Source organism: Neofelis nebulosa, chromosome 17 (assembly GCF_028018385.1).
Source record: "Neofelis nebulosa isolate mNeoNeb1 chromosome 17, mNeoNeb1.pri, whole genome shotgun sequence".
NCBI classification, from domain to species: domain Eukaryota; kingdom Metazoa; phylum Chordata; class Mammalia; order Carnivora; family Felidae; genus Neofelis; species Neofelis nebulosa.
The window spans coordinates 25,212,868-25,237,865 of NC_080798.1; the positions used below are offsets into that span (position 1 = coordinate 25,212,868).

At 38.9% G+C, this 24,998-nt stretch overlaps 2 protein-coding genes across 5 annotated transcripts in view; one reads left to right on the forward strand and one right to left on the reverse strand.

Moving 5' to 3' along the window:
- The window catches only part of VPS35 (VPS35 retromer complex component), a 28,770-nt gene extending 24,644 nt beyond the window's left edge, over window positions 1-4,126 (reverse strand). Inside the window, exon 1 of the mRNA XM_058706214.1 lies at window positions 4,006-4,126. Coding sequence (XP_058562197.1) covers window positions 4,006-4,008 — 3 coding nt within the window. The 5' untranslated portion in view covers window positions 4,009-4,126. The remainder of the gene's footprint in view (window positions 1-4,005) is intronic.
- An 81-nt stretch (window positions 4,127-4,207) lies between these two features.
- ORC6 (origin recognition complex subunit 6) lies at window positions 4,208-11,232 on the forward strand. Of its 4 annotated transcripts, none has more exons than XM_058706215.1 (7): window positions 4,211-4,637; window positions 6,084-6,213; window positions 7,410-7,573; window positions 7,793-7,882; window positions 9,404-9,516; window positions 9,982-10,050; window positions 10,661-11,232. In XM_058706215.1, exons 1-7 carry the CDS (start codon window positions 4,573-4,575, stop codon window positions 10,786-10,788), a joined length of 759 nt encoding a protein of 252 aa, XP_058562198.1. In that variant the 5' UTR covers window positions 4,211-4,572; the 3' UTR covers window positions 10,789-11,232. The 4 variants fall into 4 exon arrangements, with proteins under 4 accessions (XP_058562199.1, XP_058562200.1, XP_058562198.1 ...); XM_058706218.1 differs by lacking the exon at window positions 4,211-4,637 and adding an exon at window positions 5,359-5,692; XM_058706216.1 differs by lacking the exon at window positions 9,982-10,050 and having other exon boundaries at window positions 4,208-4,637.
- The last annotated feature ends 13,766 nt before the right edge of the window (window positions 11,233-24,998 follow it).

Consider the following 24,998-nt stretch of genomic DNA (forward strand, 5'->3'; position numbering starts at 1 on the left):
CTGTGCTTCCCTATGACCACACTTCTTCACAAGCATACACAAATTTCAAAGAAAAAGTTATGTCTTTTAAGCTAAACTTAAAGGGAACATTAATTTACACAGCAGAACTATTAGTGTTAAATGTTGGTCTCAGAGGCAAAGACAACACCAGCATCTGAGGATTCTGACTTAATAAAATTTGCTATTCATCCTGGGCTAGTCCTCTGAGAACTTCAGTGACATCAAACTATAGTTTGGATTTTTTTTTGGCTCTTTATCTCTAGATGGAATAGATTTAACAATTATTAGAATCAACAGATTTCATTACATTCAGATGATCAACTTAGAGATAAATATTTATACATCAAGAAATTTTTATAATTATTTTTTATTGTGGTAAAATACTTACAAAATTTGCCATGTTAACCATTTTTAAGTGTACAGTTCAGTGGCATTAAGTACATTCACACTGTTGCACAGTCATCACCAACCATCCATCTCCAGCAGCCTTTTATCTTTCCCAAGGGAAACTCTCTACCCATAAAATAATCCCCCATTCTCCACTCCATGCCAGGAAACCACCATTTTACTTTCTCTTGAGTCTGACTTCTCTAGGTACCTCATATAAGTAGAATCATACACTTTTGTATCTGGCCATTTCAAGTTAGCATGTTTTCAAGGTTCAACCTTGTTGTAGCATGTGTCAGAATTTCCTTTCCTTTAAGGCTGAATAATATTCCATCATATGTATATACCACATTTTGTTTATCTATTCATCTATTGATGGGACACTTGGGTTGCTTCCACCTTTTGGCTATTCTGTATTAAAATTACTTTAATATAGCAAATATAACTGGTTACAAAGAGACTACAATTGTAAAAATATTTGTATAGAACTAAATAGATTCAGTGATTTATAAATAAAACTTTAGTAAAATTCTTCTATTTTGTATCAACTGGGTTTAAAATAGAAACATAAATACAAAATGTAGAAAATTACACCCTTATTACAAAGTAGGCTACAAATGAAAAACTAAAGCTATAATAAAGAAATGTATTTTTAGATATTACTCCCAGAACAATGTAGTTATTATACAAATGTAGCCATAATATGGCTATTCTAAGGGAGTGTCTTGATGCCCTCCCTGGGAAGTGTCACATACAGCAAGAACAGTAAGAACTGTTGCGAACATGCTCTCATTAAACATGAGCCAGGTAATCAATGTCTCCTCACTTACAGAAGTGGTTCCTCATTTTCAAATGACTCTATACTTAGCAGTTACATGGGTCAGAGAAAAATGGAAACACTAAAGAATCAAGATCAAATTAACATTTGTGACTAGGCTCACTTTAGCTTGAGACCCAGGCCAAACAGTCTTAAGTCTATACAATTACACGGTTCAGAGAAAGGCAGAGAGAGTGATCCATTATGAACGGATCACTTATAAAATTACTCTCCATTCAAACAATGTGCATTCATTTCCTCTTCTATCAAACAGGAACAGTAAGAGTACTTATATTATGAGGAATAAATGAAATGACACAGAGCTCAGAACATGCCTAGCACTTAGTAATAAGCACTTTTTAAGTGTTATTATTATTATACCCCCCTCAGATACAAGCAATTATCTCCACCCATCCTAGCCACTTATTTACTGGTCCATTTTTTCACTGATATGCTGTAGATGTAATCCTAACACAATGCAAATGAACTGTAAAGTGAAAATAACCACTCTCACAAAGATACAGAATTTCATCATATTTAGTGAAAGCACTATTTTATTTTTCTCAAAATCAGAAATTTTGTATTTTCTTTTGTTTTCCTTTGCTTTCTTTCCTTCTCTTCCCTTTCTTTTCCTTTCACAACATTACAACTGAAGTACAGAGCATTAAGGATGATGAGGGCTTGGGAACTTCAAAATACAATTTGAACACTAAACTGGCTCCAACTTCATTTACCAATAAATTTCTCCAGGAATTCTATGTTGGTACACACCATGAGCATTCACTTCTCTCAGCTTCACCTATTGGCAATGCTCTTTCTCCTCCACCTGGAGAATTTCTGCTTACCTTCCTCACTGTCTCAGTTCACATGTCACTTTCCATAGTCTTTTTCAGGCTCCTGAAGCAGAACTCTCTCCCTCTATGATCCCACAACACTGAGTTGACAGTGCTAATAAAGACTGTAAAGACTATATTACATTAAGTTCCATAAGCATATCTTCCCTGTTAGACACTCTTAAGCTCTTGGACAGTAAGGACCGTGTTTGTTTCCAGTGCCTAGCACTGACATTAGAAGGCATACATGGGGCGCCTGGGTGGCGCAGTCGGTTAAGCGTCCGACTTCAGCCAGGTCACGATCTCGCGGTCCGTGAGTTCGAGCCCCGCGTCAGGCTCTGGGCTGATGGCTCGGAGCCTGGAGCCTGTTTCTGATTCTGTGTCTCCCTCTCTCTCTGCCCCTCCCCCGTTCATGCTCTGTCTCTCTCTGTCCCAAAAATAAATAAAAGACGTTGAAAAAAAATTTAAAAAAAAAAAAAAAAAAAAAAGAAGGCATACAATATGCTTGAATTGAATTGTATCCCAGAATTTTAGGACGGGAAAGAGCCAAAGAAGCCAACAGTTGTTTTCAGTGAGACTCAAAGAAGAATGAATGACTCGCCCAATTCATAGAAACACTGACTGTGACAAGACTGACAGCCAAGTTTCCTTTCCCAAAAATGTCCATGAGGACAGGACCGTGTGTCCAGCTCACTGCTTCAAACTGGTTCACCCAGTACAGAACTAAGGTGTACAGCAGATCCTTAATTAAGTGCTTTCCATTACAAAACACTGTACATATCAATCCATAAATGTTGAGAAACTGACACATCCTCGCTAAATTTTTACATCGTCCTTACATCAGTTCTCTATTGTAAAAAATCTGAGAAATAAACAAAATCTTGTACGGCAATATATTATATGAAAGTAGTATGTCAAACATTTAATCCTGCTTTCTGGCATTAACACATTTAAAGTGAAGTCTGTTTCCAGGCTTAGAGGTTTATAAAAGCCTGTCTACATGAACTGAATAATGAGATCATTAAAATTACATAGAATACACCAACACCCCAAAACATGGTTTATACACTGCAGATTATGTCAAAAGCTAATAAAATGCAAGTGACAACTTGCCTTTGTGGAAACTAGGCACATGGATTTACATTTTGAGGAAGTTCAAGTTTACAGGCCAACAGCCACATCACGATTTGCTGCCACCACGAAGAGGAGCTAACAAGAATGAATGCCTACTTCCAGCAAATAAAATACTTAGATTTCATCAATGAGAAGACATGTAATATAGCCAAGGTACCCGATAAACAAACATTAAAGGAAACAAGAAGTCTCCTTCCTGTCCTACTTAATGGATATCAGATAGCAAGAGTCCTTCCAGGAAATTCACGTGAGTCCCTAGAAATCGCTGACAAACACAGCAGTGGAACCGGGCTATGAGGCCGAAAAAGGCCAAGACACCACTTGGCCCCTCCGGTAGGTATTTCTTGTACAAGAAAAGGGCGTGGGGACAACAGAGCACTACCAGGCACAAAGGTGGAAACGCACGCCAGCGACAGATCAATCTCTGGGCGGATCCCTACGCCACCTCGGAGTCTCAGGCCCACTGCACGCCCCCGACCCAGCCTGACGCTTAGACCCGGTATTCCCCTCAAGGCGCGGCGGTGGCCGACTCCACTCAAGAGGTGGCAGCAGGCCTTCATGGACCTCAGAGCCTACAGGCCGAGACACCCCCTCGAAAAGGCTACCCCATTCCAGAGCAACCGTTGCGATCAGGAGCCGCCGCCCACCCCGATCTCGGATCTGCCCGCCTGCGGCCTTCCCCGGCCTGTCCTCATCCCGCAGGCCAAGCCGAGCTGGTCTTAGCCCCGATCAGGCTGCAGAGCCCCAACTCCGCCCTCAAGGCTCCAGGGCGGTGGGAGAGCGCAGAGGTTGAAAGAAGGGTCCGCCCGGGGCCCGCCGCCCCTCAACACTTACCATGGCGACTCCCCAAAGCCTGCAGCAAGCAGCACCCACCCCGCGCGAAGCCTCCTGCGGTCAGGTGACGCTGCGGCCTCTCCAAACCCCGCCCTCCTTAGCCCCGCCCTCGGACCCTGCAGGCGGCTCCTCGATTGGCCCGCTTCTAGGAACTCAAGTCTCGCGTGTTTATTGGCTCCTGCCACTTATCCATGGACTGACGGACCTGGGTTCTAGCCTGTCCCTCCACAGTGTGTGAGAGAGGGCGGGGAGGTGCACTGTAGCGGGGAATCTCTCGGCGGCAGGAAGGAGACAGCAGGAAGTAAAGGTGTCGTTTGAGTAGTTTGTCAAGACGGAAGGAATGGAAGAAGTGGGAGCTGACCGCCCAAGTTCACCTGTCCAGGGGCGTGCAGTCACGTTGCGCATGCGCAAAAGGAAGACTAGGCTTGATTTGTGGAACGGTCTCAACTTCTTGTCCCAGCCAATCCAGATGCAGTTAGAGGGGTGGGGCCTGGCCGTCACTGGCTGGCGCGGCGTTTGCGCGCGGGTTTCATCGTGTAGCAGCTGTTCGCGAGATTAGTTCGCGCCATGGAATCGGGGCTGATCCGGCGTTTAGCACCGCGCTTGGGTATCGCCGAGCCAGATGTGCTAAGGTGGGTTTGGCGGTGCACGCCTCAGCGGGCCTTAGACTTCCCTCAGGCGAGGCCCGAGTCATTCCCGCGCGTCGGGCAGTGCTGGAGTGAGGGGGGAACGCCGGAAGTGGGTGGGATTAGGCCCTGTCTCAGGAAAAACTTGCCAGCAGAGTGGGCCTTTATGAGCCGGCGAGAAGGGACAATTGCAGATGTCTTTAGGAACAGCTGTTTCGGTGGGAAGGGAAAAGTCGGAGAACTTAGGTCGTCCCACAGATGTTTATTGAGGGTCTCTTTACAGTGGTGAGCCACACAGACCTCCATTGAGGTTACTGTCTATGACAGAACTAGGGAGAAAACTAAACTGGGTGATGTGCCGGAAGCGGGGGAGGGAGGAGCACAGAGCGCGCCCTGGCGTTTGCTTTTCATTAAAAAAACAAATCCTAGGGGCGCCTGGGTGGCTCAGTCGGTTAAGCGGCCGACTTCAGCTCAGGTCACTATTTCGCGGTACGTGAGTTCGAGCCCCGCGTCAGGCTCTGGGCTGACGGCTCAGAGCCTGGAGCCTGCTTCCGATTCTGTGTCTCCCTGTCTCTCTGCCCCCCCCCCCCCCCCCGTTCATGCTCTGTCTCTCTCTGTCTCAAAAATAAATAAAAAACGTTAAAAAAATAAAAAAACAAATCCTAGAAAGGCCTTGGAGGGGCTGCCACTTTTGCTGAGACCAGATTGATAGAAGGTGCCAGCTATCGGAAGACGTGGGAAGAGCGGCACAAAAAATCACTTTGCATAATCCAGGGTTAGAAATAAAGCTGTTGTGGCTGAAGCGTGGAGAGCAAGACAAGGCCAGATGCTTTGGCGCTCAATTGAGGGAGAGAAAGGAAAGCACTTCTTAAGAGTTGAAGTAAGACCTCTTGAATTAAGTAATCGTTTCGAACAGCCATTCTCAAAGTGTGGTTCCTGGACCAGCAACATCAGTATCATCTTGGCACTCCTTAGAAATGCAAATTCTTGGGTCCCATTTCAGGCCTACTGATCAGAAACCCCGAGGATGGGACCCAGCAATCTGTTTTCACAAGCTCAAGGTGATTGTCTTGTACATTAAAATTTGAGAATCACTGATTTAGAGGAAGGGGTAAAAAGAAGGAACCCTGGTATAACTGCCAGCCTCTGCGATAGTTCATGTTTGTCCCAGTAATGGAAGGATGAAAGAAGTTGGGGGGTTTTGTATGTTTGTCTGTTTGTTTGTTTGTTTTTAAGAAATTGAAGAACTTACTTTTGCTTAGAAGTACTTAAGCACAGTGGTGTCTGAGGTCAGGGCTGATTCTGTCTTACAGAACCTTGTCTCCCACCCCCACATAAACTTGCATAGGAGTTAGGCCCAGAACGAAGTCCACCAAGCTGTATTTATTGTTTACCAAAGTGTTGGGCAAACTTCTGGAAGAGTCTTAATGAGCATGTTGCCTTTATAACCAGGAAAGCAGAGGAGTACTTGCGACTGTCCCAGGTGAACTGTAATGGCCTGTCTGCACATACCACAGAAACCAGCAATGCAGTCATGTGCCTGGATCTTGCAGCTTCCTGTATGAAGTGCCCCTTGGACAGGGTAAGTAGGTCCCACTGAATGTCTAAATAATCCTCTGCAACACTGAAACTTAATCATATGTTTTAATTTCTGATTGGAAAGAGTAGACTCTAACTAAACTCTTGTTTTTTAGAATTTTCCTGGCTATTAGATAAGATTATTCTAGGTAAACTTCAAGACCATTTTTGTCAAATTGAAGAAAATTCCCTTTACCATCTAGTTTCCTTGGCTGCCTCTTTCTTTACTCAAGACCATCTTTCATGCAGCTGCTAGCATCCTCCTAAAGCGCATGCTTTAAAACCCATATGTATTTTTCTTCCAGTATCACAGTGGTTGAGAGCACAAGCTAGGAGTCAGGAAGAGTTAGATGTTGAGACCAAATCTCAGTACCACCAGTTACTAGCTCTGTGAGCTTCCAGTTTCCTCATTCATGAAGTGGGGATAAGAATATCCATTTCACTGGATTATTGTGAGGATTAAACCATATACTGTATGTAACACACTTAACACAGTATATATCACATAATGATATACTCATCAAATGGTGACATTGGCTCCCCATTACTGTCAAACTCTCCAGCCTGTCTTAAATACTAACCTCAAGCTACACTATTTACTTAACAGACTATGCACTTTAATGACTTACATCTTTGTAAAGCAACAACCTTTTTTTTTTTTTTTAACATGCATTTCTTTTCTGGCAAGGTCTTCCATGACCCTGCCTTGCTGTTACATCCTTCATGAAACTTTCCTTGACTTTCCCAGGTGTAGTTGGTTTCCCTCAGTTGTTGATCCTCCTGTTTCCCAGTTAGCCTCTCCTCTCCCTCCTCCACACAATCATCCTTCCCACCCCCACTCCCACTACTTCCCTCCATCCTTTTCCCACTAAATTGCACATTGTCACTTTTGTTGAAAAACGGGTGTCTCCTGTGTTTTTTTATTCACAGCGTGGCTGTAGTAACACTGTGTTGTTTTTTAAAATTATCTGTGCTTATGCATGACTGTCTTTCTAAAGTGTGAGCTCCTTGAAACCAGTACTCCATTCTGCCTGACATGATTACTGACTTTTGACTAAATGAAGCTAAATGTTTAGATAGAGTCAGTTGTCACAGAATTAATTAATTTTGAAAAGGTGACCTACTAAACAAACGTTTAAGGCCACCAATATAGAATGATTATGATAATTTTTATGATTCATGCATTTTTTTCTTTTAAAGGTTTATTTAATTAAACTTTCTGGTTTGAACAAGAAGATGTATCAGAGCTGTCTTAAATCTTTTGAGTGTTTACTGGGCCTGAATTCAAATATTGGAATAAGAGACCTAGCTGTACAATTTAGCTGTACAGAAGCAGTGAATATGGCTTCAAAGATATTGCAAAGGTAAGAAGCATAAAGAGTCTTAACTGAAAATTTATACTGATACAAAAGGCAGAATTATCTAATGTCCTATTTTCAGTCTTAAAAAATAACTAATATGGTAAGGTGATATGATGTATAGCTCATGCATTTAAATGGCTTAGTAAGTTCTCATATGCATTTTCAGTCCCTTTGAAATAATATTTTTTAACAAATAATTCTGCAAACACTGCTTTCCCTTAGCTACAAGTCCAGTCTTCCACAAACACAGCAGTTGGATCTCGACTTATCCAGGCCACTTTTCACCACTGCTGCACTACTTTCAGCATGCAAGTAAGTGTGCCTTTTAATATTGAGAAAAGTCCACAGTTCACAAAGAGATTTCTCATTCCCAAAGAAGACTTCTAATTCAGTTTATTTCAACACAGAGCATATTTTCCCATATAAATAATATTAGGAATAGTGGCCAAGTGACCAGATTCTGTTTAGCCTACAATATATCTGACAGTTTGGATCACTGTTGCCAGTAGTCTGCTTGCCAAGGGTCCATGTTTTGTTTTTTAAGTTTTTTATTTTCTTTTGTAATCTGTACACCTGACGTGGGGCTCAAACTCGCAACCCCAAGATCAAGAGTCATATGTTCTTCTGACTTAGCCAGCCAGGCACCCCCAGGGTCTACCTTTAAGAGTGATGAAATCTGTCGTTAAAACTGGTTTATGATTATTCCAGTCCTATCTTTTTTAAGTACCAATTGCAGCTGTTTTTCAAATAATTTAGAAAACACCAGTGATGAATTTTTACATCTGAATTTTAAAATTTGGGGTTATTTTTGTGCATACTGAAATGGTACCTTGGAAATACTCCTAACTGTTATCTTTGTCTAAAGTTGTCTTATTTGATCTTGCTAGGAAACTCCTTATAAAACAAAATATAGTTGTCCTGTAAAGACTGGGTTTCTTACTACCCAGCCTCTAATTTTGATTGTTTAGCTCTATTAGCTACACACCTAGAATGATTAATTGGCATTCATAGAAAATGTCCTTTTATTTCAACAAAGATATGTGTATGTGGAGAAAGAGTATGGCGGCTGTTACAAAAAACAATATTAACAACTAACCCTACTTTTGAAACCAAATTACACTGAGCAAACAGAGGTTTGACTAGATTTATCCTAAACAAGAAGTCTCTTGTATATTTCATTAGTAGTTGTTGTGGACTGGTAATTAGGAAGGTGATTGGTAATTGGGGAGGTGAAAGTGATTTATCTTCCTATAGTATAAACATAAGTGTCATGGGTTAAAGTGAGTTGAACACTTAAAAATGCTATGATTGTCATTCAGCAAATTAGTAACATCTGAGATTCACTGAGAGTTCTTCAAGGCATGAACCACTATACAGATGTCTTCTGTGTGCCCCCTTTTTTAAAATTTTTTTAAATTTATTTTTGAGAGAGAGAGAGGGGGGAGGGGCAGAGAGAAACTGTGACAGAATCCGAAGAAGGTTCCAGGCTCTGAGCTGTCAGCACAGAGCCTGATGCAGGGCTTGAACCCATGAGCTGTGAGATCATGACCTGAGCCAAAGTCGTATGCCCAACCAACTGAGCCACCCAGGTGCCCCTATGTGCCCCTTTTGTTACATAACAGATCCCATTATATTTTAACTGTCAGTCCAACAAACAACTAAATAAGTAGTTTTAAAAGGCAAATTTACATGATTATAGCTAATAATATATGTTTGGAATAAAAGGAAAACTAAACATAAAGCATGAGTGGAAAGGAAATAAGTTGATAATATGGTTGGCCAGAGATAGCTATACTGGTCTTAAAAATAGTAATTTATTAAACTCTTTTATAGGGTTTTAAAGCTAAAGGTGGATAAAAATAAAATGGTAGCCACATCTGGTGTGAAAAAAGCCATATTTGATCGACTATGTAAACAATTAGAGAAGATTGGGCGGCAGGCTGACAGTGAGTATTCGTTCTATATTTCAAGAATGTGTTATTTGAAAATGTAAACTTACTGGTAAAAGCCTAATATTTTCAAACTTGCAAAATGGCTGCTTTCTGAATTCTGTATTTAATGTGGACCAGGTAAGTTTTTAGTGAGAAATTACTTGGTTTTTCAAATAAAGTAGCATAATGACCTTTAAAACACCTGTGATTATATGACTCCATGCCTGAAAAATAGATTTTCTGTTAACATGCTCCAATGTTAAATGCTAGCCTCCATATACATAAGCTAGAATAGAAAAGATTCTCAAGTCTGACAAGAGAAACTAAAGAAAAGAGAAGGGCAAGATCATTTGCCTTCTCCTTATCCTAGTATTTGGTCAAAGTATCTAATTTTTATTTGTAATCCAAAATGTGCCCAACTAGTAAAATTAAGAATAGGAGAAAATTTAGTTAGTAGGTAACACGTTTTTTCCCTTAAAGGAGAGGCTGGAGATTCAGCTACTCCACCACAGAAGAAAAAGAAGACAATGGTTGAACCTCCAGCAAAAGGTAAGTTGTATTAACACTGGACAAGCTTTGAAATTAGTGCAGTGGGATTAGTGTACAGTGAGTTTAATGCAGTGAATAGTCCTGTGCTGCTTTAGCTGCTTGCCTGATAAGAGTCAGGTTTTAAATAAATTCTAACAATCATTTATTTGATAAGACACTTTTCCAAGTAGTCATTTAAAGAAGTTAATAGAAATATTATGTAAGAACCTATCTGAAGCCAAACGGCTTAGGTTCAAATCCTGCTTTAATACCCACTGACTCTAGAACTTTAGGAAAGTCACTTATTTCTGTAAGCCTGAATTTTCTAATCTTTTGCGGTTAATATTAGCACCCACTTCATAGAATTATGGTGAGGGTTGAATGAGATAATGCCATTGAAGTTCTTGGTTCAGTGTCTTGAAGCACAAGATAGGTGCTTGATAAATGTTAACTATTTTAAGGATGTTGTGAGGTGCATAGAGTAAAAGAGCAAAAAACTAATGTGTTAGCTACTGTTTCCAGTTTTCAGCATTATATTCCATATGTTTTAATTAATAAGATCTTTGAAACAAGGTTACTTTTTTTTTACTTGTAAGAATTTTGAAACACTTTTGAAAATTTTCTTTCATAGAAACAGAGAAGGTAGTAGACAGACCACATAAACTGCAGAAAGATGAAGATCTGACACAGGATTATGAAGAATGGAAAAGGAAAATTTTGGAAAATGCTGCCAAAGCACAAAAGGTTATAGCAGAGTGATTTCAGCTTCCAGACTGCCATTGGCTGCAAACTAATAGTACATCTGCCACCTCAATGAAGATGTGAGAGCTTTGGAATTTTATTTGAACTCTTATAACAAGGATCCGAAGACTACTGCCTTAAAAGCAAAGAAGTCAGTGCTGGGGCTGAGTTCTTGGAAGCAAACTGGCCGGTGACATGGGCGACAAATTCACTAGGTCAGGCCCAGTGCCTGGTTGGCATGGCTTTGGCTCCCCACAGGTCTGCATTCCTACAAAATGGAATTGGAGCCATTTTGCTCTTAACAATTGTTTTAAGCAAAAGACATTCTCCTGTCCTATCAATATAAAATTCAGGTCTGAATGGATTACTATGGATTTTACTTAGGTTTTTGTGTAAATTTCTTGTTTGACTAAATCAGTATATGGTACAGCCTGAGTTAATAAATATTTCTTTTTATATGCATTCAGGTTGCCCTTGTCATCAGTTTGGGGAAGTCATTGCTATGCTAAAAGCTGTCTACTCTAGAAGAAAAAGGCCATGTGCTGAACCATAATAATGCTCACTAGACAACAAACTCTTGAATCAGACTCCCTGAGTTTACAGCCACTTAACTACCTATGGAACCTTGAGAAAACTAATTAACTTCTTCATGCCTCATCTATAAATAGGACTAAAAATGGTGTCTACTTCATAGAATAATTTGGAGGTGTATCTGAGCTGATACATATAAAACATTTAGCACAGTACCTGGTATAAGTAAGTATTTAGCAAATGTTAGAATATAGAGAGAACTTCACATATAAAGGTCTCATGTAATGAATTACACATTAACAGCATATTAAAAAGTCAGATGGACTGAGGGCTATTTTCTTTCACACCCACATAGTGAAGAATGTAACCTTACTAAAAATACTCCTTATTTTATAACTATAACAAAGGACCTTTATGGAAGATACATTGCTAGGGGCTCAGAGGCATTGTGCCAGGTATGATTTTAATTAAATCAAGTATAGCCATGAAGAATATCCAAATTTTAAAACCTATTCAGAATAGTATCAATAGGGGTTGTATTTTATTTGCTACAAGTAAGATGTAATACCTGCTGTATAGACCTGGAGTGCTAAAACAGGGATTTCTTGGGATGCCTGGGTGGCTCAGTCAGTTAAATGTCTGACTGACTCTTGGTTTCAGCTCAGGTCATGATCTCCTGGTTCATAAGATTGAGCCCAGCCTCCAGCTCTGTGCTAACAGTGCGGAGCCTGCTTGGGATTCTCTGTCTCCCTCTGCTCCTCTCCAACTAGCATGCACGTGCTCACTCCTTTCTGTCTGTGTGTCTGTCTGTCTGTCTGTCTCTCTTTGTCAAAATAAATACATAAACATTAAAGAAGAAAAATAAGCAGACTAACATTTAAAAGAGTAATTTCTTCCCCTGCCCTTTTTACTTCCAGATCCTTCCAAGATCTGGAAATCTAAAAGAAAAGCCACGGTCAAATGATCCTAACTCAGGCATAATGTCTAGCAAGCCCTGTGATAGAGAGAAATGAACATGAGCCTTTGGAAGCACATACATTGGTATTTAAATTGTGACTCTGCCACTTCCACCGTAAGGAAATTTCAGAACCTTAAAAGAGCTTCAGTTTCCTCATTTATAAAGTAGAGATATTCTCTGCCTTGTGAGAACTGAAGGTAATATTTCTATAAAGTGCATAGTACTTAGAAGGCATTTCTTAAATAGTAGCTCATTGCTTTCATCTAAAATGAATAAGTTAGTCTTTTCCTAGTTTATTTTAAGAAAGTATATAATTTGTTTTTATTTGATGCCAAGATTTAGATTTCTGGCTTTGAGTGAAAAGCAGTCTATTCATCACCAAGTAAAATTAAGCATATTCACTTTTTTTTTTTAATTGTAAAATGTACCTAACATAAAACACAGCTTCTTAACCATTTTTTAAATACAGAGTTCAGTAGTGTTACATTCACACTGTTAGCAACCAATCTCCAGAGCTCTTTTCATCTTGTGTAGCTGATTACACCCATTAAACAACTTATTCGTCCCTCTCCTAATTGCCTCCCTGGCAATTACCATATGTTTATATCTGAATTTGGCTATTCTAGGTCGGTACAAGAGTGTCTTTTTGTGAGCGGCTTATTTCACTTAAAATTATGTCCTTAAGGTTCATTCTCATGGCATGTGTCAGAATTTCTTTTCATTTTAAGGTATTCTAGTAGTCCATGGTATAGATATACCACATTTTGTTTTATCCATTCATCTATAAATGGACACTTGGGTTGCTTCCACCTTTTGGCTGTTTTATATAATGCTGCTATGAACATGGGGTACAATATCTCTTTGAGACCCTGTTTTCAGTTCTTTTTGGATATATACACAGAAATGGGATTGCTAGATCATGTGAATGCTATTTTTAAAATTTTGAGGAACTGTTTAGTAGCTGCACTATATGACGTTCCCACCAACAGTACACAAGGGTTCAATTACTCTACATCCTTGCCAACACTTTTTTTTTTTTCACTTTTTAAAAATTTAAATCCAAGTTAGTTAATATATAGTGTAATAATTTCAGGAATAGATTTAGTGATTCATCACTTACATGTAACACCCAGTGCTCATTCCCAACAAGTGTCCTTAATGCCCCTCTCCCATTTAGCCCATTCCCCCACCTAACAACCAGCTAGCGACCCTCAATTTTTGTTCATTGTATTTAATAGTCTTTTATGGTTTGTCTCCCTCTCTGATTTTATATTATCTTTACTTCCCTTATATTCATCTTATGTTGTTTCTTAAATTCCATATGTAAGGGAAATGTATTTGTTTTTCTCTGATTGACTTATTTCGCTTAGCATAATACAGTCTAGTTCCATCCATGTTGTTGCAAATGGCAAGATTTCATTCTTTTTTATTACTGAGTAATATTCCATTACATATAAATACCACATCTTCTTTATCCATTCATCAGTTGATGGACATTTGAGCTCTTTCCATACTTTGGCTATTGTCAATAGTGCTGCTATAAACATGGGGGTGCATGTGCCCCTTCAAAACAGCACTCCTGTATCCTTTGGACAAATACCTAACAGTACAATTCCTGGGTCATAGGTAATTCTATTTTTAATTTTTTGAGGAATCTCTGTGCTGTTTTCCAGAGTGGCTGCACCAATTTGCATTCCCACTACCAGTGCAAAAGGATTCCTCTTTCTCCACATCCTGACCAACATCTGTTGTTGCCTGGGTTGTTAATTTTAGCCATTCTGACAGGCGTGAGGTGGTATCTCATTGTGGTTTTGATTTGTATTTCCCTGATGATGAGTGATGTTGAGCATCTTTTCATGTGGTTATTAGCCATCTGGGTGTCTTCTTTGGAAAACTGTTCATGATTTTTGCCCATTTCTTCACTGGATTATTTATTTTTTGGGTGTTGAGTTTGTTAAGTTCTTTATAGATTTTGGATACTAATGCTTTATCTGATACGTCATTTGCAAATATCTTCTCCCATTCTGTCGGTTGCCTTTTAGTTTTGCTGATTGTTTCCTTTGCTGTGCAGGAGATTTTTATCTTGATGGGTCCCAATAGTTCATTTTTGCCTTTGTTTCCCTTGCCTCTAGAGACATATCAAGTAAGAAGTTGCTGCAGCCATGGTCAAAGAGGTTGTTGCCTGTTTTCTCTTCCAGGATTTTGATGGCTTCCTGTCACGTTTAGGTCTTTCATCCATGTTGAGTTTTTTTGTGTATGGTGTAAGAAAGTGGTCCAGGTTCATCCTTCTGCATGTCCCTGTCCAGTTTTCCCAACACCATTTGCTGAAGACACCATCTTTTTTCCACTGGATTTTCTTTCCTGCCTTGTTAAAGATTGGTTGGCCATACATTTGTGAGTCTATTTCTGGGTTCTCTATTTTGTTCCATTGATGTATGTGTCTGTTTTTTGTGCCAGTACCAAACTGTCTTGATTATAGCTTTGTAATACATCTGGAAGTCCAGAATTGTGACGCCTCCAGCTTTGGTTTTCTTTTTGAGGATTAGGCTCAAATCCTAGCTTTGGCTATTCACGGTCTTTTCTGGTTCCATACAAATTTTAGGATTGTTTATCCTAGCTCTGTAAAGAATGCTGGTGTTATTTTGATAGGTATTGCATTTAATACATAGGTTGCTTTGGGTAGTACTGACATTTTAACAATATTTGTTCTTTTTTTTAATTAAATTTTTTTTTTTTAATGTTCATTTTTGGAGAGAGGGAGAGTGAGAGTGGGGAGGGGCAGATAGAGAAGCAGACACAGAATCCGAAGCAGGCTCCAGGCTCTGAGCTATCAGCGCAGCCTGACACATGGCTCAGACCCACGAACTGTGAGATCTTGACCTGAGCTGAAGTCGGACGCTTTAACTGACTGAGACCACCCGAGCACCCCAATATTTGTTCTTCCAACCTGTAAGCATGGAATGTTTTTCCTTTTTGTGTATGTGTCTTCAATTTCTTTCATAAGCTTTCTATAGTTTTCAGTACGTAGATTTTTCACCTGTTTGGTTAGATTTATTCCTAGGTATTTTATGGTTTTTGGTGCAATTGTAAATAGGATTCCTTGATTTCTGTTTCTACTACTTCATTATTGATGTATAAAAATGCAACTGATGTCTGTACATTGATTTTATATCCTGTGACTTTGCTGAATTCATAGATCAGTTCTAGCAGTTTTTTTGGTAGAGTTTTTTGGGTTTTCCACATAGAGTATAATGTCATCTGCAAAGTGAAAGTTTGACTTCCTTCTTGCCAATTTGCATACCTTTTATTTCTTTGTATTGTCTGATTGCTGAGTCCCAGATTTCCAATACTGTGTTGAACAGCAGTGGTGAGAGTGGACATCCTTGTGTTCCTGAACTTAGGGGGAAAGCTGTCAGTTTTTCCCCATTAAGAATGATATTAGCAGTGAGTCTTTCATATATGGCCTTTATGATCTTGAGGTATGATCCTTTTGTCCCTACTTTCTTGAGGGCTTTAAGAAAGGATGCTGTATTTTGTCAGATGCTTTTTCTGTGTCTATTGAGAGGATTATGAGTTATTAATCCTATCTTTTATTAATTTGATTTATCATATTGATCAATTTGCAGATATTGAACCAGCCGTGCAGCTCAGGAATAAATCCCACTTGATTGTGGTGAATAGTTCTTTTAATGTATTGTTGGATCCGGTTGGCTAGTATCTTGCTGAGAATTTTTGCATCCATCTTCATTAGGGAAATTGGTCTGGAGGTCTTCTTTTCAGGGGGTCTTTGTATGGTTTTGGGAATCAAGGCAATGCTGGCCTTGTAGAATAAGTTTGGAAGTTTTCCTACCATTTCTATTTTTTGGAACAACTTCAAAAGAATAGGTGTTGGGGCGCCTGGGTGGCTCAGTCGGTTGAGCGTCCGACTTCGGCTCAGGTCACGATCTCACGGTTGGTGAGTTCGAGCCCCGTGTCAGGCTCTGGGCTGATGGCTGAGAGCCTGGAGCCTGCTTCCGATTCTGTGTCTCCCTCTCTCTCTGACCCTCCCCCGTTCATGCTCTGTCTCTGTCTCAAAAATAAAAAAAAAAAAAAAAAAAAAAAAGAATAGGTGTTAACTCTTCTTTAAATGTTAGTAGAATTCCCCTGGAGAGTCATCCAGCCCTGGACTCTTATTTGTTGAGAGATTTTTGGTTACTGATTCAATTTCTTTACTGGTTATGGGTCTGTTCAAATTTTCGGTTTCTTCCTGTTTCAGTTTTGGTAGTTTATGTTTCTTGGAATTTATCCATTTCTTTCAGATTACCTAATTTGTTGACATATAAATGCTCATAATATTCTCTTATTATTGTTTGTATTTCTGTTGTGTTGGTTGTGATCTCTCCCCTTTATTTGGGTCCTTTCCTTTTGCTTTGTGATCAGCCTGGCTAGGGATTTTATCAACTTTGTTAATTCTTTCAAAGAACCAGCTCCTGGTTTCGTTGATCTGTTGTTTGTTTTCGATATCATTAATTTCTTCTCTAATCTTTATTATTTACCTGCTGGTTTTGGACCTTATTTGCTATTCTTTTTTCCAGCTCTTTTAGGTGTAAGATTAGGTGGTGTATATGAGACCTTTCTTCCTTCTTTAGGAAGGCCTGGTTGCTATATACTTCCCTCTTATGACAGCCTTTGCTGCATCCCAGAGGTTTTGGGCTGTCGTGTTTTCATTTTCATTGATTTCCATGGACTTTTTAAATTTCCTCTTTAATTTCTTTGTTAACCCATTCATTCTTTAGTAGGACGTTCTTTAGTGTCCAAGTATTTGTTACCTTTCCAAATTTTTTCTTGTGGTTGATTTCAAGTTTTGTAGCATTGTGGTCTGAAAATATGCAACGTATCATCTCAACCTTTTTGTACTTGTTGAGGGCTGATTTGTGATCTCTTCTGGAGAATGTTACATGCGCACTCGTAAAGAATGTGTATTCTGCTTTTGGATGAAATGTTCTGAATATATCTGTTAAGTCCATCTGGTCCAGTGTGTCATTCAAAGCCATTGTTTCCTTGTTGATTTTCTGCTTACATGATCTGTCCATTGTTGTAAGTGTGGTGTTCAAATCCCCTACTATTATGGTATTATTATCAACAAGCTTTTTTCTGTTTGTGGTTAATTGATTTATATATTTGGGTGCTGCCACATTGGGGGCATAAATATTTACAATTGTTAGATCCTTTTAGTAGATATACCCCTTAATTATGATATAATCCTTTCATCTCTTGTTATAGTCTTTATTTTTAAATGTAGTTCATCTATTATAAGTATGGCTACTCCAGCTACTTAGCATGATTGATTGTTCTCCATCCCCTTACTTCCAATCTGTGGGTGTCTTTAGGTCGAAAATGAGTCTTGTAAGCAGCATATAGATGGGTCTTCTTTTCTAATCCATTCTGATACCCTGAATCTTTAGATGGGAACATTTAGTCGATTGACATTTAGAGTGAGTACTGAAAGATATGAATTTAGTACAATTGTGTTGCCTATAGAGTTAGTATTTCTGGTGATGTCCTCTGGGCCTTTTTAGTCTTTGTTGCTTTTGGTCTTTTTTGTTTTATCTTTTCTACACTCAAAACCCCCCCTTAAAATTTCTTTCAGGGCTGGTTTAGTGGTCATGAACTCCTTTAGTTTTTGTTTGGGAAACTCTTTATCTCTCTTTCTATTTTGAATGACAGCCTTGCTGGACAAAGAATTCTTGGCTGCTTATTTTACCCATTCATCACATTGACTATATCCTGTCACTCCTTTCTGGCCTCCAAGTTTCTGTGGATATGTCTGCTGTGAACCTGATCTGTCTTACATAGGTTAAGAACTTTTTTCCCTTGCTGCTTTCATAAATCTTTTCTTGTCTGTGTATTTTGTGAATTTGACTATGATATGCCTTGGTGGTGGTCGGTTTTTGTTGAATCTAATGGGAATTCTCTGTACTTCTTGAATTTTGATGTCTGTGTCCTTCCCCAGATTAGGAAAGTTTTCCACTATAATTTGCTACCATAAATCTTCTGCCCCTTTTTCTCTCTCTTCATCTTCTGAGACTCCTATGATTCAGATGTTATTCCTTTTCAATATATCACTGAGTTCTGTAAGTCTTGTATCGTGATCTTTTTGCCTTTGTTTCTCTCCTTTTTCCTGCTTCATTATTCTCCATAATTTTATCTTCTGTATCACTGATTTACTGCTCTGTTTTGTCCATCCTTGCCATCGTGGCATCCATTTGAGATTGCATCTCAGTTAAAGCATTTTTAACTTTGTCCTGATTAGATTTTATTTCTTTTATCTCTGCAGGAAGGGGTTCTGTGCTTTTTTCAACCCCACCTAGTATTCATATTATTATGGTTCTAAATTCTAGTTCAGACATATTGCTTATATCTGTGTTGATTAAGCCCCTGGCTGTCATTTCTTCCTGTTCTTTTGAGGTGTATTCCTTTGTTTTGTCATTTTGGAGGAAGAAAAAATAATAAAATTAAAAGTTAAAATTAAAAACAAAACACAAAATCAAATAATGAAGGCCAGACCATAGTTGTGTTTTGATCTGCTTGTTGTGAGAAGCTTGATAGGATAGAGAAAAAAGGGAAAGAAAAGAAAAGGTGAGAAAACTTTAATAATTATATTTATATATATATATACACACACATATATATAATGTATAAAATGAAATAGAATAAAAAATCTTAATTAAAAAGTAAAAAAAATAATAATAATAATTTTTTCTCTTTCTGCTGAGTTCTGTGGCTCAAGTTATACAAATTGTTGTGTTAATCCTCAGATTAATTTCCCAGGTGTTCAAAATGGTTTGGTGCTGATCTAGCTGCATTTCAGGGAAGAAACAAGCTCAGTGTCTCTGTGCTGCTCCATCATCTTAACTCTTTTGCCAACACTTATTTTCTGAACACTTGTTACTCTGTTGTTTTTGTTTTTGTTTTTCTATTCTAATGGGTATGAGGTGGTATCTCATTGTCCTTATTTGCATTTCTGTAATGATTAATGAGCATTTTTTTCATGTGCTACTGGCCATTTGTTTATCATCTATGAAACACATCTGTCCAAGTCTTTTGCCCATTTTTGAATCAGGTTATTTTTTGTTGCTGAGTTTTAGGAATTCTTTTCATAGTCTAGATATTAACCTCTTAGCAGATAAATGATTTGCAAATATTTCCTCCCACTTCTGAGATTGCCTTTTCACTGTTGATTCCATGAAAGTAAATAGAAGTTCTGTTGGTGACATTTTTCCCCCTTTTTTTTTTTTTTAATTTTTTTCAACGTTTTTAATTTATTTTTGGGACAGAGAGAGACAGAGCATGAACGGGGGAGGGTCAGAGAGAGGGAGACACAGAATCGGAAACAGGCTCCAGGCTCCGAGCCATCAGCCCAGAGCCTGATGCGGGGCTCGAACTCACGGACCGCGAGATCGTGACCTGGCTGAAGTCTGACGCTTAACCGACTGCGCCACCCAGGCGCCCCGACATTTTTCCCCTTTATGCCTTAAAGCAGGTGATGGTAATTTATTTTGACTATCTGGAACGTAGTTATTTCTTACTTGGTTATTTCCTTAATTGGGGTGGGGAGGTGAGGATTGCCTTAAGGCAATATATCCAAATGCCCTCCTAGGGCACAAATTCTTTCTACAACGTGTTTCCCACACATTCACATTCCCAGTGATAGATGCTTACTACCTAGTGAGTCTCTTTCAGAACTGTTGTAAAGATTTTATGGAAGCTCAGTTCTTTTCTTTTTATTCTTTATTTTCTATTTTTCTTTTCATATTTTCATTTAAATTCCAGTTAGTTAACATAGAGTACAATATAGGTTTCATAAGTAGAATTCAGTGATTCATCACTTACATACAACACCCCAGTGCTCATCACAAGTACCCTCCTTAATATGCATCACCCATCTAGCCCCATTCCCCACCCTTTTCCCTCCATCAACCCTCAGTCTGTTCCCTATTGTCAAAGAGCCTCTTGTGATTTCTTTCCCTTTCTCTTTTTTCTTTTTTTTTTACCCCCTCTTGATGTGTTTGTATGTTTTGTTTCTTAAATCCCACATATGAGTGAAATCGTATGGTATTTGTCTTTTTCTGAATGACTTATTTCACTTAGCATAATCCACTCTAGCTCCAGCCATGCCATTGCAAATGGCAAAATTTCATTCTTTTTGATTGCTGAGTAATATTCCATTATGTATATAAACCACATCTTTCCCCCACCACACCTTTTTTTTTTTTTTTTAATTTAAATTTTAGTTGGTTAACATACAAGTGCAATGTTGGTTTCAGGAGTAGAATTCAGTGATTCATCACTTACATACAACACCTAGGGCTCATCACAAGTTCCCTCCTTAGTACCCATCACCCTCCTAGGCCATCTCCTACCCATCAACCCATGTTTGTCATTAAGAGTTTCTTGGGATACCTGGGTGGCTCAGTCAGTTAAGCAGCTGACTTTGGCTCAGGTCATGATCTCATGGCTCTTGAGTTCAAGTCCCACATCAGGCTCTGTGCTGTCAACACAAAGCCAGTTTCAGATCCTCTGTCACCGCCTCTCTCTGTCCCTCTCTGGCTTATGCTCATACTGTCTCAAAAATAAATATTTAAAAAAAAAATTTTTTAAGTTTCTTTTGGTTTGTTTCCCTCTATTCTCTTTTTACCCCTTCCCATATGTTCATCTGTTTTCTTTATTAAATTCCACATATAAGTGAAATCATATGGTATGTCTTTGTGTGGTTGACTTAATTTTGCTTAGCATAATACATCTTAGCTCCATTCACATTGCAAATGGCAAGATTTCATTCTTTTTGATGACTAACACTCCATTGTGTGTGTGTGGGGGGGTATACACTACCTCTTCATCTCTTTTTTTTTTTTGTAATATTTATTTACTTTTGGGAGAGAAAGAGAACACAAGTGGGGGACGGGCAGAGAGAGAGAGGGAGACACAGAATCTAAAGCAGGCTCCAGGCTCCAAACTCAGCACAAAGTCCAACACAGGGCCTGAACCCACGAACTGTGAGACCCTGACCTGAGTCAAAGTTGGATGCTTAACTGACTGAGCAACCCAGGCACCCCCACCACCTCTTCTTTATCCATGCATGAGTCTATGGACATTTGGGCTCTCTCCATAGTTTGGCTATTGTTGATAATGTTACTGTGAACATTGGGGAGCACGTACCCCTTCAAATCTGTATTTTTGTATCCTTTGGATAAATATCTCATAATGCAATTGCTGGGTTGTAGGGTAGTTCAATTTTTAACTTTTCAAGGAATCTTTAACTTTTTGAGGAACCTCCATACTGTTCTTAAGAGTGGCTGCACCAGTTTGCATTCCCACCAACAGTGCAAGAGGGTTCCCCTTTCTCTGAATCAACACCAACACCTGTTGTTTCTTGTGTTGCTAATTTTAGCCATTCTGAAAGGTGTGAGGGGGTATCTCATCATGGTTTTTATTTGTATTTCCTTGGTGATGAGTGACATTAACCATCTTTTCATGTCTGTTAGCCATCTGTATGTCTTCTTTGGAAAACTATTTCTCTCTTCTGCTTATTTCTTAAATATTTATAATATTTATATTGATAACTCTTTATCAGATGTGTCATTTACAAATCTCTTCTGCCATTCCATAGGCTGCCTTACAGTTTTGTTGATTGATTCCTTTGCTGTGCAGAAGATTTTTACTTTGATGAAGTCCCAGTAGTTCATGTTTGTCTTTGTTTCCCTTGATTCTGGCTATATGTCTAGTAAGAAGTTAGGGCTAAAGTTAAAGAGGTTGCTGTCTGTGTTCTCCTCTAAGATTTTGATGTCTCAAAATGTAGGTCTTATCACCCATTTTTAATTTATTTTTGTGTATGGTGTAAGAAATAGGTCCAGTTTCGTTCTTCTGCATGTTGCTGTCCAGGTTTGCTAACACCATTTGTTAAAGAGACTGTCTTTTTTCCATTGGATATTCTTTCCTGCTTTGTTGAAGTTGAATTGATCATATAGTTGTGGGTCCATTTCTGGGTTTTTTATTCTATTCTATTGATCTATGTGTCTCTTTTTGTACAGTACCATACTGTCTTGATGACTACAGCTTTGTAGTATAACTTGAAGTCTGGAATCGTGATGCCTCTAGCTTTGCTTTTTCAGGATTACTTTGGCTATTTGGGGTCTTTTGTGGTTCCATACAAATTTTGGGTTTCTTCTAGCTCTGTGAAAAATGCTGGTGGTATTTTGATAGGGATTCCATTAAATATGTAGATTACTTTGGGTAGTTAGATATTTTAACAATGTTTTTTCTTCCAGTCTATGAGCATGGGATGTTTTTCCACTTCTTTGTGTCTTCAATTTCTTTTTTTTTTCAATATATGAAGTTTATTGTCAAATTGGTTTCCATACAACACCCAGTGCTCATCCCAAAAGGTGCCCTCCTCAATACCCATCACCCATCCTCCCCTCTCTCCCACACCCTATCAACCCTCAGTTTGTTCTCAGTTTTTAACAATCTCTTATGCTTTGGCTCTCTCTCACTCTAACCTTCTTTGTTTTCTTTTTTTTTTCCTTCCCCTACCCATGGGTTTCTGTTAAGTTTCTCAGGATCCACATGAGTGAAACCATATGGTATCTGTCTTTCACTGTATGGTTTATTTCACTTAGCATAACACTCTCCAGTTCCATCCATGTTGCTACAAAGGGCCATATTTCATTCTTTCTCATTGCCACGTAGTACTCCATTGTGTATATAAACCACAATTTCTTTATCCATTCATCAGTTGATGGACATTTAGGCTCTTTCCATCATTTGGCTATTGTTGAGAGTGCTGCTATAGACATTGGGGTACAAGTGCCTCTATGCATCAGTACTCCTGTATCCCTTGGGTAAATTCCTAGCAGTGCTATTGCTGGGTCATAGGGTAGGTCTATTTTTAATTTTTTGAGGAACCTCCACACTGTTTTCCAGAGTGGCTGCATCAGTTTGCATTCCCACCAACAGTGCAAGAGGGTTCCTGTTTCTTCACATCCTCTCCAGCATCTATAGTCTCCTGATTTGTTCATTTTGGCCACTCTGACTGGCGTGAGGTGATATCTGAGTGTGGTTTTGATTTGTATTTCCCTGATGAGGAGTGACATTGAGCATCTTTTCATGTGCCTGTTGGCCATCCGGATGTCTTCTTTAGAGAAGTGTCTATTCATGTTTTCTGGCCATTTCTTCACTGGGTTATTTGTTTTTCGGGTGTGGAGTTTGGTGAGCTCTTTATAGATTTTGGATACTAGCCCTTTGTCCAATATGTCATTTGCAAATATCTTTTCCCATTCTGTTGGTTGCCTTTTAGTTTTGTTGGTTCTTTCCTTTGCTGTGCAGAAGCTTTTTATCTTCATATGGTCCCAGTAGTTCATTTTTGCTTTTAATTCCCTTGCCTTTGGGGATGTGTCAAGTAAGAAATTGCTATAGCTGAGGTCAGAGAGGTCTTTTCCTGCTTTCTCCTCTAGGGTTTTGATGGTTTCCTGTCTCACATTCAGGTCCTTTATCCATTTTGAGTTTATTTTTGTGAATGGTGTGAGAAAGTGGTCTAGTTTCAATCTTCTGCATGTTGCTGTCCAGTTCTCCCAGCACCATTTGTTAAAGAGACTGTCTTTTTTCCATTGGATGTTCTTTCCTGCTTTGTCAAAGATTAGTTGGCCATACGTTTGTGGGTCTAGTTCTGGGGTTTCTATTCTATTCCATTGGTCTATGTGTCTGTTTTTGGGCCAATACCATGCTGTCTTGATGATGACAGCTTTGTAGTAGAGGCTAAAGTCTGGGATTGTGATGCCTCCTGCTTTGGTCTTCTTCAAAATTACTTTGGCTATTCGGGGCCTTTTGTGGTTCCATATGAATTTTAGGATTGCTTGTTCTAGTTTCGAGAAGAATGCTGGTGCAATTTTGATTGGGATTGCATTGAATGTGTAGATAGCTTTGGGTAGTATTGACATTTTGACAATATTTATTCTTCCAATCCATGAGCAGGGAATGTCTTTCCATTTCTTTATATCTTCTTCAATTTCCTTCATAAGCTTTCTATAGTTTTCAGCATACAGATCTTTTACATCTTTGGTTAGGTTTATTCCTAGGTATTTTATGCTTCTTGGTGCAATTGTGAATGGGATCCGTTTCTTTATTTGTCTTTCTATTGCTTCATTATTAGTGTATAAGAATGCAACTGATTTCTGTACATTGATTTTGTATCCTGCAACTTTGCTAAATTCATATATCAGTTCTAGCAGACTTTTGGTGGAGTCTATCAGATTTTCCATGTATAATATCATGTCATCTGCAAAAAGTGAAAGCTTAACTTCATCTTTGCCAATTTTGATGCCTTTCATTTCCTTTTGTTGTCTGATTGCTGATGCTAGAACTTCCAACACTATGTTAAACAACAGCAGTGAGAGTGGACATCCCTGTCGTGTTCCTGATCTCAGGGAAAGAGCTCTCAGTTTTTCCCATTGAGGATGATGTTAGCTGTGGGCTGTTCATAAATGGCTTTTATGATGTTTACGTATGTTCCTTCTATCCCGGCTTTCTCGAAGGTTTTTATTAAGAAAGGGTGCTGAATTTTGTCAAATGGCTTTTCTGCATCGATTGACAGGATCATATGGTTCTTATGTTTTCTTTTATTAATGTGATGTATCACATTGATTGATTTGCGAATGTTGAACCAGCCCTGCATCCCAGGAATGAATCCCACTTGATCATGGTG